Consider the following 12,194-nt stretch of genomic DNA (forward strand, 5'->3'; position numbering starts at 1 on the left):
TCAACCTTAGTTTTGAGACAGGGTTTCTCATCTTAACTTGTGGCTCACTGATTTAACTGGACCAGCTATTGAGTCTCAGAGAGCCTCTTGTCTCTGTCTCCCCAGCTGCCAACAAGGCTTTTTATACAGGTGTGTGTTTACATAGCAGTCACTGTTCCAGCCAAGCAATCTCTCCAACCCGAGTGGCTTTACAAAAAAAAAAAAAAAAAAAAAAAAAAAAAAAAAAAGTTTTAAATCTCTTTGAGAATTTTTGAGGGCATTGAATCCTCTGGAACTAGAGGAACAGGCAGTTGTGCCATGTAGATGCAGAGAATTTGACCTGTGTCCTCTGAAAAGAGCACCAAATGGTCATAACCACTGAGCCATCTCCCAAGACCCTGAACAAAGTTTTTTCTTTTTCCTTTCTTGTTTTTTGTTTAAATGATGGATTTACATGATTCAAACCTTGGAAAGGTACAGAAAGACCAAGTAACTCCTATTCGAGACCCCAGGAACTCAGATTCTTCACTTTAGAAGAGGCACCCAGTGATCTGTGATCCATGCCTGCTGCTCCTCAAAATTCTACCTAGACTTCACTCTGACACCAGTACTGTCACCAGTGCGTCTCCATGATTCTCCAATGTCCTGAGTGGGCTTCCCATGCTGACAACTTTTACAGGAAGATAAGATTCTGCTTGGATGCAACCATTCTGGTTGCTGAGAGCTGGACTCCCAGGCCAAGAGGACAGAGAATTGCAGATCTGAAGAGATTTGGGTGCTGCAGCATCCACACCATTGGCCATCCACATAGAGGCTTGATACATATCCAGATGTGAATCTTGGCAGTGCTTATATTTGTATAAAGTCCCAGGGGAGCCTGTTGGCCACTGATTAGACTGAGGGCCAGAGAAGACCTCATGTTTTGGTATACCCTGGCTCAGCTAACTACCACAGACAGATAGTGAGGTAGGTAAGCATCCTGCAGTGCCTTCACGTACCATGTTCTCTTCCCCTCAGGTTCTCCTCTCACCTGGAGTCCTTGTCCTGCCTCCATGCCCTGGCACCACCCAATGGCCTGGCAGCTGTGTCTACATTCACTGGGAAAGGGCTTGCCAGGCTTCTCCTCTGCCTCCTGCTCCTTCAGCTCCTTCCTACAAGATGGACTGAACTTTGCTGAAAACATGTGGACATTTTTTGACCCCGAAGACACAGGAACCTTAGAATAAAGAGGCACAGCAAGGAGAATGGCAGTTTTTGTTTAGGAGTGCCCTAAAGAAGCTTACATGATGGAAACGGTTCCTACTCCTCCATGAAAGGCTGGAAACTGGGGAAAGAGAAAGAGGGGCTGGCCCTTCACAATAACTTAAAAGCTTCAGAAACTAGTCTTCTCCACAGACACTTAGATGGACAGTTCCCTGTTCCCAGTGTTCTACTGCCCGCTTCTTCTTGTCCAGAAGGATCATCCTGCCTGTTGAATCCTGGCATGCTCCACATAGCTGACATACACTTGGAGCTGGGCCAAGGACAGGTAGCTGTTGGCTTCTGGGTTCCTTCCCTGCTTATCCTTCTAGAAGCTGAAACTTGAAGGCCTGGGTCAGTGCACAGGAGGAGGCTGAGCTCTATGTTGGCATCTCTGCTACTGTGGACCCATGGGACCTGGCCTTGGGAGCAGAGGGCAGCTGGTGCCTGTGGGCCTTCAGCCTCTGAGGCAGAGCCTCTGTCAGTACCATGAATTCTGCTTGCAGCAGACATCTCAAGTTTCCAGCATCTTTTCCCTTGTGCCCCCAAGTGTTCGCTGTCACAGTCCTGCCCAGAATTGCTGCAGTGTTACAGGAGCCTGTCAGGGTGTCCTCACAGCCCCTCACTATCCCAGACTGATGAAAAACAGCTTTATTGACAGGCCTCATTACTAAATGTTTCCCTCCCTCAGCATCTCCTGGCTCAGGGCTCTCAGGCTATAGAGCCAGCTAAAGGCTGCCTGGCCTCAGAAAGGGAAGGGTCTCCACAAAGGAAGGCCAAGGCAGTAAAGTATCCCCCTTCCTCAACAGAACTAGCCAGCAGGTGGCCAGTCCTGACTGGTTTTGGTTCTGTGCTGAGGCCCCAGCCCCACATCCTCTCCCTTTTCAGTCAGTGATGATCATGTGATTTTCATTTCTGCCCTGTGTAGTCAAGGAAGAGTCTTCCAGAAGGTTCTGACATGGGCATTCATAAATCCAACTCAAAGGCCTCAACCTGTCTCCCTTTAGTCCCATAATTATTGCAGTGTCCAGCCCAGTGTTGAACAAATCGTAGCGTGTAGTCTCATTACAAATAAATAAATAGACTTTCACTAGTCTCATCCTGTCTCTAGTTGTTGCCTCTCCACACTGTGTGCTTTGCCCTAGTGGGCTAGGGCTGAGGGGTGGGGAGCTTGCTGCTGTCTTCTTGATGGCTCAGCATGCAGGCAGCTGTCCTGTAGAGGGCTGTGAACTTGAAGGCTTCCATTGCTGAAGGCATTAACTGGCCTGTTTCTTAAAGGTCCTTAGCAGCTGCCTGCCAATTCATACCAGCACTGTCAGCTCTCAGCTTGGAATTAGAACCTGGTCCATGTGGGCAACTTTATAGTTCTCTTCTCCAACCCTCCTGTCCTCCGCCTGCATCATGGCTTAGAGAAGGCTCCAAGGACAATAAAGTCACATGGTCAGCAGAGGCCTTGGTCATGTTCACAACCAGTGTGGAAATGTCCCTGGTGGATGTCGATGCTGTCTGGAGACAGTTAATTTAGTCACAGTCTGGGGGAAGACATTATTGGGAGGCTACAGAACGTTATAGCAGAGACTTGGTCCAAGTACCTGAACTCTAGTCTAACTGGAAAAATACTTGTGCCAGTCCTGATGGGCTCCTAGACTCATCTAAACCCTGGATGTGGGCAGTGTAGGGTCCAGGCCAACATGTCTGCATTGGTTGGTGTCCTGGTTCCTTTAAACTAAACCCATATTCCATCCTTTTGCCCCAGAATGCCATGCTCTATGTTTAGGCCTATTGAGACACCCCCGACCCCTGGCTTGCCTTCTAGAGTTATCACTTTCTGCAGCTCCTCATCCACAAAGCCTCCCCAAACCTGGCTCCTGACTCTCCGTGTACCCCCTGGAGTGGATGCAGGGCTATGTTGACTGGATTGGCTTAATGACAAACAGACAAGAAGGTGCAGGCCTTGGCTTTTACTGAGATTAGACCTGAGGACTCCCTGGCCTCTCAGGAACCCGATTCTCTGCTCGGCCTGACCTCCCAGGTACAAGTGGCTGACCAGAGTTTGGGCAGGCTGCAAGGGCATGGGCATGCTTCCATTTCTTCTGTCCCTCTCAGATCTTCTTCCTCCCTCCCTCCTCATGCTTTCCCCAGACTAGCCCAGGTCTGGTGCTGGGCAACTCTGGGGGCCATCTCAATGGGGAGGGCTGCTGCTGGGACTGAACCCTTCCTCAGTAACCCTGGCCACCGCCTCCTTCTTGGCCATCCTTCCCCTACTGTTCCCCAACCCTGGCACTTTGGCTCCTATGTCCTCTCCAAGGCCCCAGAGCGGGTTCTCTTGCACAAGGGACACATGGTCTCCTCCAAGGCTCTCCAGGACCTCTTGGGCCTGAGTCCCAAGCCCTCGGGGGGACCAGACTGGGAGGGGACACCCTTGGCTGGGTCCATGCTGGAACTGGAAGCTGAGGAAAAAGGAAAGAGAAGTCACTCAGAGGGGCCCAATCTAAAACACTGCCTTGGGGTCCTCGGCCCTTATAACCTTCAAAACAATTGAAGGGCTTGGCACTACTTCCTTGAAAGAACTAGTGAGGGTGAGGAAGGGATGTCAGTGGGTCAAACTGAAATGTCATGAATCCTTCATTTGTAAAATGAAGGAACTGAGGCAAAGTTGTCCAAGGTCCATCAAAATACAGAGTGAGGATAGGAACCCAAAACTCCTAGTCCCAGATCGTCTCCTCTACCTTACACATCCCAGCAGGCTTTGCTGTGGTCCAGTTGCATATTACTATCCCTGGGGTTTCAAAGGACTTACTGTGTACATCGATGTTCTAAACCAATAGTGGGGCACACGGATTTAAAAAAAAAAAAAAAATTAAACAAGATCTTGGCCCCTGGAGCATGACATTATTTTAGTGTATCCTGGCCACTGCATCCTTTCCTAGTTCTTGGCAGAAGGCTAGGAAATGAAAAAGGCCCATTTGAGTTCCCTTCAGTCTCATGTCTCCAGTCCTGCCTTAACAGAGCTCACCTGTATTTCCCAGGCTGTCCCTGGGCAGGTGGGCTTCCAGAAGGGACGAGCAGTGGCCATTACCTGGACCCAGGGTCCCCTGTGGCAGGTCCAGGGGCCAGGGTGAGCCTTCAGGCCGTGTCAGGCTGCCCCCAGCCATGAGCCGGCCTAGCCAGTGGCTTCCACATTGGCCAGCAGGCTGCATGTGGCCTGGCAGGTAGAGAGCCAGGCTCCGGAGGTGTCGCAATCGGAAGTTCTTGGGCTTGCTTCCCTGGGCACTGGGGCCCTGCTGCTGCTGGGCCCCCAACCCTCCCTCATAGATGTTGGGTGGTGTATCAGGGTGGCTGGGGCGTCCTGGGGCCCAGCTCACTGCATCTGCAAGAGAGAGAGAGAGAGAACAGGAGGGTGATGGCCAGTGGGCCCAGCTTCTGGGGAAAATGCAAGTACCAGCTCATATGATAGCCTCCATCCCCAGGCTACCCAGCCTCAGTTCCTGTCTGTTCTCATTACTCCTCTTTGCTCCCCTAACAGAGGGACCCAAGTGGCCCAGGACTTTGGCAATGAGATCCCATTGAGCACTTCAAACCCTTTCTGTGCTCTCTACTCCAGAAAAGAGTATGCTGGCACCAGTATAAGCACAGTGGGCATAAGAGGACATGACTGAACCAGTCATACAGCCTAGATCAGGAGTTACTCCCTTCCCAAGCATGCACGTCCCTGGGATCTCCCCAGTAGCTTTGGGCCCAGGTTGGGACAGTGTGGCATCTCTGCTGCTGCTCCTCCCTGCAGCCAGGCACCTTCTCTTATTCGAAGCTCAGAGAATGCACAGACCAAGGCTTCCATGGAGGGCCAGTATGGTGGGGGAGGAGTGGCCAGGCCTTCTGTGCAGGAGGGCCTGCTCTCCCCTGCCTAGGGGGTGGGTCTGCAGGTCTCCCATGGCAACTGGTCCTTATGATGTCACAGTAAAGACTCTAGTCTTCCTGGACCCCTTAGTTTGGGAAAGGATGGTATCAGGTCAGGGGCAAGGAGGGAGGAGGGCAAGGGAAGGGACCAGAAACCTAGGGTAAATTCACTGATCCTCAGATTGAGAGCAAGCCACATAAAACAAATTTGGCTTTGGTATGCTGGAAAGTCATTCTCTAGATGACCTTTTAGAGGCTTTGGCATCCTCATCTGTGGTTGGAAGAACAAGGGTTTGACGAACAAACCTGCAGAGATGTTAATCATGCTGAGAAGATGGTTCTGGGTGACGCTTGTCTAATTATCCATTTTCTCATAGGTTAAGCAATGTGTAGATAATGCTGATTTTTTTTCCTGTGCATGTGGACAAACTGGAACAAATGTTCTGCTGGTAGAAATATAAAACTACAGGTACTTTAGAATCTTAACTTCGTCACAACCTTTTTCTGTTTCATTATGTAAAATTTAGTTCTAGGTTTTACAATCTTGTTTTTGTACATAGATACTTATGGTGTTTCATTTCTTTGCTTTGGACTGCTCATTGGTTCAAAACCATTTGTTGCAAAGACTATTCAAAAGCGTTGTCCCCCATGTTAGACAGATGTGTGGCCCTACTTCACATACTTTAAGTCCTTAAGTATCTCCTCTTGGTCTGTACCACAATGTCTTAGCCAAGGGCACCTTTACATCCTGCGCCTACCCATTTTCCTTCCTCTTCGCCCACCCTTCTTGGCTCAGCTCATCTCTCCCCAGCTGTTCTTTGTTGCAGTTGTCCTCGACTCTAGTAGTCACCGAGGAGGACTCTCTGTAGAGCCTGAGCTGAATCTGGCACCGAGGCGTTGATACGCCAACACTACCTCTCCCCGCTCAAAATTAACCACAGTTTCCAGGGCAACTTCTGGCGCGCGAGTCCGGGCGCCAATTTCCGGCTTGTCGTGAATACTGACCAGCTGTGCGTGCACGAAATCCTTCCGGGTACAGTTCTCGAATTCTGCCCAGGGTAGGGCATCTTCGTTCCTGTCATTCTGTGGATACTATATTCGGCTTCGACTGCAGGGTTTAGCTACGCTTTTACAAATACAAAGGAGACTCAGTCACAAAAGGTGATAGTGCTCTCTCTATATTAGTGAGGCAATGAGAGGTACAAAGGGACCGGAGCCAAAAGCGCTCAGTGATGGCTGGGACTCTGAGCAGCTCTCAAGATGCAAAGCGCCACCTGCTGGTCTGTATCGTGCGCTTGCGCGCACCACATCTCTTCGCTTCCTGTCTTGTTTGGCCTGGACCGCACGCTGTCCAAGGCCTCTGAGTGTTGCTATAGAGACCGGAGAGTGCTGGGCCTGCGAACTCTAAAGAGACGAGCAGCGGCGCCTCAGTGGACTCTTGGGAACCAGAGCGCCATGTCTTTCCGCGACCTCCGCAGTAAGGCAGCACCCGGCTTTCCCTTGGGCTTCCCAGGGACTCCAGGCTTCCCTGCCGGACCCCTACTAGAAACGTAGGTCCAGGCAGGCCGGTGGCCCCCCAGGCCAGCCAGGGGCTGACAGAACTTTACAGCACCTTTGGAAAGTTCTGTCCGTCACTGACCACGTGTAGCTAGAACACTGGGAATGTGTCTCGGGCGGCTGAAGAACTGAATGTTTAATTTTACCTCATTTTATCTCTGGTTATCACAGCCACATTTGCAGCCGCATTAGAAAGGTTCTGGGGAATTGGAGACTTTTTCTGTATTAGAGTTTTTAGAAAGAACCAATAAAACCGAGGAAGTGACTGGATGAATGTCTGTTGCTGCGTGGTTTTTTGTTAATTTTTGAGGGTCTGTTGTTTTGTTTGTGTGTTAGTCTGTCACATGCCGTTCTCTATGTGGGCAATATTTCGTTTACTCTAGGCAGTTCTTGTGCCCTGGTATAGAGATGAAACAGGCAGCAAGAGGTTAAAGTAATTTGGACAAGTGATGGATAGAACGAGTAGCTTTACAGTTTGAATCCAGATTGCCTGGACGCCAAATACTGAGCAGAGAACTTAGCCAGAGAGTGGGGAAGTGGAATACTCTTATTCGTTTCTACTCTTTGGGGGAAGCATCCTTTTTGTGGCAGGCTGTTATATTTCACTCTTATTGTTCCTAGTTTTAATTGTAAGTTAAGTAGTATAGCTACCCCTGGTTCACACAGCTAGAATGACTGATGGGACTGTGTGACCCAAAAATCTTGCTTTGCTTACAGAAGAGTAGCAGCCACTCCGGTCATGTCGGCTGGGATTTGAGGGTATTTGAAACAGTGTAATTATGGCTGTCCCATATAGTTTATGATAAGGCCAGCACTTTACTGGGCTCATTAAATAGCGATCATTGTACTGGAAAGAATATTTAAAAAGAGTATTTCAGAATATTTACCTTAAATAAACGCTGTATAGTTGTGTAATCTCTGAGACTGTCCCCATTTAACAGTGGAGAACTTTACAGCCATTACTTAGCTAAAGACAAAGCCTGACTCCTTTCATAGGTACATAAGGGAAAGAAATAAGGGAAGGCTATTTTTGTATCATCCCTCCCTTCCATGATCTTGCACAATCTGCCTGCCCTGCTTTGTTGCCCAGATAGGTTATTTGGAATGGTCAGTAGTGCATTTTGAATACCTATCTTCAATAAGTATGAGTAGACATTACATAGCCAGGAAACATGTTTAAGATATCAGCATATTGTAAGAACTCAGAGATTGTTGGTTGGTTTTTTTCAAGACAAGGTTTTTTTCCTGTCTTGAACAGCCCTAGATGACCTGGAACTTGTTTTGTAGACCAGCTTAGCATCAGGCTCACAGAGCTTGCTGCTGCCTCTGCCTCCTGAGAGCTGGGATTAAAGGTGCACACCACAACGCCAGGCTTGGTTGTGTTCATCTCTAAGTCTCACTTTCTTCGTGTTTGTTTTCTCCTTTCTTTCAAGCAGTGTGGCTTTTTTTTTTTTTTTTAGGTGTTTTCCAACTTAACAATATTACTGTTTACTAATTTTTTTTTAAAAGTAAAATCTAAATACTACATATAGTTCAACCATCCTCTTAAATTTTCTCTGAATATGAAGTAATTGATCTTGGTAATACCTAAGCCCCATTTCTCTGAAGAAAATCTACTCCCTTTAAACTAGATATTGTTCATATTTCCCCTTTCCTGTCCTGTTCTAGAAATGATGAATTCAGCACCTGGAGTTGAGAAGACCCAATTAAGAAGGGAAAGCATTAAGATTAATTACTTTCCAAAAGGAGGTGCTATTTGGTAAGGACTGACTGAACTGTGTTTTATATTGGACAGATTTCACAGAGATGATGAGAGCCTTGGGGTATCCGCGCCATATTTCTATGGAGAATTTCCGCACACCCAACTTTGGGCTTGTCTCTGAAGTGCTTCTGTGGCTTGTGAAAAGGTTAGAATGTACTTTATTCACACCTCAATATGGATAGTTGGCTTCACTCAGTAGCTAACTGGAACTTGTGGTGATGTGAAGGCGGCTACAGTGCAGTCTGCATAGGATGGATTTAGCTGTAACCTGGAAAGAGCTTCCAGGCATGATGGTGCAAGTAGATGTCTGTTAGTTTAGGGTCAGCCTTGCCTACGTATCAAGTTCCAGGCCAGCCAGGGCTACATAGTGAGAGCCCCTGTCTCAAATATTTAAGAAATGAAAGAAATCATGAGAATTAAAGAACATGGAGTAGGTGACTGTCCTCATTAGAGTGCTAGTACAGCCTCTACTTCAGCATCAAGGACCTGCTTGCACACTCAGGATATACTGTGCTAGAAATATTATAAACATGGCTGGAGAGCTGTCTCAGAGGTTATGAGCATCGACTGCCCTTCAGAGGACCTGAGTTTGATTCCAAACATTCATGTTGGATGAGTCATAACTGTGCATAACTCCAGCTTCGGAAGGACCTTAGCCCTCCAGCCTCACTGGGCACTGGTAGGCATGTGCACATCCTTACACACAGACCCACACACATACACATAATTGAAAGTAAACTAAAAATAAAAAACAAGACATAATGCAGATTTTTTTCATTGTGTTAAAAGTCTTATATTAGGATTGGCAACCTTTTGTGTTAAGAACCAGATAGTAAATATTGTATGAGTTGTTACACTTAAAATTCAGTCTACATGAGATGTCTGTTGAATATTCTGCAATTGCAGGCAGTTGGGAGCCATCTGACATTGATGTGAGGAACTGAACACAGGTCCTGTGGGAGAATGATATATGCTCTTAAACCACTGAGCTGCCTCTCCAGCCCCTTTGCTTTGCTTTCAAAATGTAAAAACTGTTCTTATCTTTCAGACTGTATGAACGCAAGGGTAAGAGTCTCAGTCTTCTGAGCCTTGGCGAATTGTTAGTAAATCAAAGTGATTTCAACAACTCTGCCACTTTTTTTGTTTGTTTGTTTGGTTGGGTTTTTTTGTTTTGTTTTTGTTTTTCGAGACAGGGTTTCTCTGTATAGCCCTGGCTGTCCTGGAACTCACTCTGTAGACCAGGCTGGGCTCGAACTCAGAAATCCTCCTGCCTCTGCTTCCCAAGTGCTAGGATTAAAGGCGTGCACCACCACTGCCCGGCAACTCTGCCACTTCTTAAAGTGAAGGTCCTAGTGTCTATCTTGGGCCAAGGGCTATCAGCTTGAGTCACGGTCTTGGTTATTTTCACAAAAGCTAGACATGAGCTAGATTTAGTTTGTGCTCTGGGTCCCATACTTGGCTTGTTTACACTTTACTATTACTTTGCGAGAGTGCATATGCACACGTGGAGGTCAGAGGACAGTATTGAATTGATTCTCTCCTTCCATCTTTATACAGGGTCTGGGGCTTGAACTCATCATGCTGGCTCATGCTTGTTTTCTTTCTGATAGGTATGAGCCGCAGACCGACATCCCTTCTGACATTGAGACTGAACAAGACCGAGTTTTTTTCATTAAGGCAATTGCCCAATTCATGGTTAGTTCATAGTTATTTTACGGCACTGACAAATAAATTAGAAAAAGATGATTCCTGGTTGGAACTGTTTTCAAATCATTTTCTAAAAGTATCCCATTGCCAGGCTTCTCTGGAACCGTGTCACCAAAGTGTTATTTAGTTTTTGACTCATTACTTATATGGCTTTATTTGTTTATTTTTAGGTAAGTAATATGTTTTATGCTTCAAAAGTTTTAGATCATTAACTTATATGGATTAAAACAACTTTCTGCCATGTGCACCCTGGGCTGAGTTATAATCATCACATCCACTGCTTTACATTGATCCCGCAGTTTGCTCGTGCGTATTTAAACAAATAATATATATTAATAATATATAAATAATATACATATGTTTCCTTTCACACATCCTGTGTAGCATCTTGCTATCTTCACTTAATGGTATATTTTGGAGAACTTTCCAGATACATATAGAATTTCCTCATACACTTGAGTTAATATTGATAACATAAATATTGCACAATTATGTTATTTACATAGGTTTTTTAGGTAGTTTATAGCCTTTGTTATTTGAAATAATGTTGTAGTGAATAGCCTCTGGTTTTCACTTAGTGAGTCTATGCTTAAAGTAGTTCTTAGAACTGAAATTATTGGGTCAAAGATGAATGCATCTATAGTTTTGGGTTTTTTCCCCAGGTTGCTCTTTATCACAATACGGGACACTTACAATGTATTCTATCTTGTCTTGAAAAAACAAAACTCGGTAAGAGTTGTATCACAGTTGCTGGCGGAGATATTCTCAAATTACCTACATGAGATTTGGACTATACCTGAAGCAGGGTATGGTTGTACACTCTTGTAATTCCAGTGCTTAGAAGGATAAGACAGGAGAATTGAGAGTTTGAATCTAGTCTGAACAACTACATACTAAGTTTCAGGCCAGCCTGGGTTACATAGTAAGACTCTGTCTGAAGAAAGAAAGCAAAGCAGGACTTTGTCTCAAAACAGGCCACAAAGGCACATATAAAGCTCAACACCAAGAAGCTGTACCAGGCCGACGGGTACGCGGTGAAGGAGCTGCTGAAGATCACGTCTGTCCTCTACACTGCCATGAAGACCAAAGGCATGGAGGGCTCCGACGGAGTGGAGGAGGACATCAGCAAATTCAAGTTTGATCTGGGCTCCAAGGTAAGGATGACGAAGTCTGTGGCAGCAGATGTCTTTGTCTCACCCATGGCAGTCGACGATGTCTAACCTGCAGCACTCCGTCTTTCCTTGCTGGCTGACTGAGGATGGCTCTTCAGTCTGTGGGAACAGTTTTGTTCTCATTTGTGTTGGGATGAAAGCAAGTCACAAGAAATCCAATTGGCTTCCAGCCTAATTTCATCAGATGGTGTTCGGGCACTGAGGATACAGGTTGCTTAGTTGGAGGAATCAGAATGTGAACAACAGTGACAGAGGTGTGGAAGATCTGATGCAGTCAGTGTCCTGGAGACCAGCAGAGCAGTGTGGGAATGCAGTGCGCTTAGGGTCAGGGCTGTTATCATAAGCAGGGCCACCAGGGCCTTCAGGTATACATGACTTCTTAGTAGAAGTGAGAGGGAAGGGACAGGCCACCAGGCCATGAAAGTGAGAGTGGGGAAGGGACAGGCCACCAGGCCATGAAAGTGAGAGGCGGAATAATCCCCCATTGTGTGTTTTGTTCCTTTGAGAACAGCAGAGGAAGCCCTCTGGTGGAAGCTAGAGGATAATATAGCAAATCCTCTGGCCTCAGAAAAGCTTTTGACTTTTACACTGGGGTAGAAAATGGAGTTTTCAGCAGAGCGAGTTCCAGGATAGCCAGGGCCACACAGAGAAACCCTGTGTTGAAAAACCAAACAGTGCCAGGCAGTGGTGGTACACGCCTTTAATCCCTGCACTTGGAAGGCAGAGGCAGGTGGATTTCTGAGTTTAAGGCCAGCCTGGTCTACAGAGTGAGTTCCAGGACAGCCAGGACTACACAGAGAAACCCTGTCTCAAACCAAAAAAAAAAACTGGAAAAACAAAAACCCCAGAAGAATGGAGAATTACTGGGTTACTGTCTTGGG

At 46.7% G+C, this 12,194-nt stretch overlaps 2 protein-coding genes across 8 annotated transcripts in view; one reads left to right on the plus strand and one right to left on the minus strand.

Moving 5' to 3' along the window:
• Window positions 1–1,185: 1,185 nt before the first annotated feature.
• C6H16orf90 (chromosome 6 C16orf90 homolog) lies at window positions 1,186–5,558 on the minus strand. 2 transcript variants are annotated; one of them, XM_034505149.2, is made up of 3 exons: window positions 5,422–5,558; window positions 4,235–4,588; window positions 1,186–3,668 (listed from the first exon to the last, which is right to left on the minus strand). In XM_034505149.2, exons 1-3 carry the CDS (start codon window positions 5,438–5,440, stop codon window positions 3,511–3,513), a joined length of 531 nt encoding a protein of 176 aa, XP_034361040.1. In that variant the 5' UTR covers window positions 5,441–5,558; the 3' UTR covers window positions 1,186–3,510. The 2 variants fall into 2 exon arrangements, with proteins under 2 accessions (XP_034361040.1, XP_076793412.1); XM_076937297.1 differs by lacking the exon at window positions 5,422–5,558 and adding an exon at window positions 5,011–5,134.
• The window catches only part of Cluap1 (clusterin associated protein 1), a 31,678-nt gene continuing 24,928 nt past the window's right edge, over window positions 5,445–12,194 (plus strand). For 2 of the 6 annotated variants that reach the window (XM_076937274.1, XM_076937275.1), the window contains exons 1-4: window positions 5,445–5,584; window positions 8,468–8,579; window positions 10,045–10,129; window positions 11,116–11,295. In XM_076937274.1, the coding sequence (XP_076793389.1) occupies window positions 8,479–8,579; window positions 10,045–10,129; window positions 11,116–11,295 (366 nt within the window). In that variant the 5' untranslated portion in view covers window positions 5,445–5,584; window positions 8,468–8,478. Of the gene's footprint in view, window positions 5,585–6,412; window positions 6,666–8,467; window positions 8,580–10,044; window positions 10,130–11,115; window positions 11,296–12,194 lie in introns of those variants that run through there. The other 4 variants (XM_076937276.1, XM_034505146.2, XM_034505148.2 and 1 more) reach the window with 4 other exon arrangements.

The sequence above is a fragment of the Arvicanthis niloticus genome, chromosome 6 (genome assembly GCF_011762505.2).
Source record: "Arvicanthis niloticus isolate mArvNil1 chromosome 6, mArvNil1.pat.X, whole genome shotgun sequence".
Classification (NCBI taxonomy): domain Eukaryota; kingdom Metazoa; phylum Chordata; class Mammalia; order Rodentia; family Muridae; genus Arvicanthis; species Arvicanthis niloticus.

Coding starts and splice junctions, on each gene's coding strand:
- C6H16orf90 (XM_076937297.1), bottom strand. CDS start 5,056: ATGGAAGCCTTGGTCTGTGCATTCTCTGAGCTTCGAATAAGAGAAG. Junction 4,589..5,010: donor TGAGCTTCGAATAAGAGAAG/GTGCCTGGCTGC, acceptor TCTCTCTTGCAG/ATGCAGTGAGCTGGGCCCCA. Junction 3,669..4,234: donor GGACAGCCTGGGAAATACAG/GTGAGCTCTGTT, acceptor CTTTTTCCTCAG/CTTCCAGTTCCAGCATGGAC.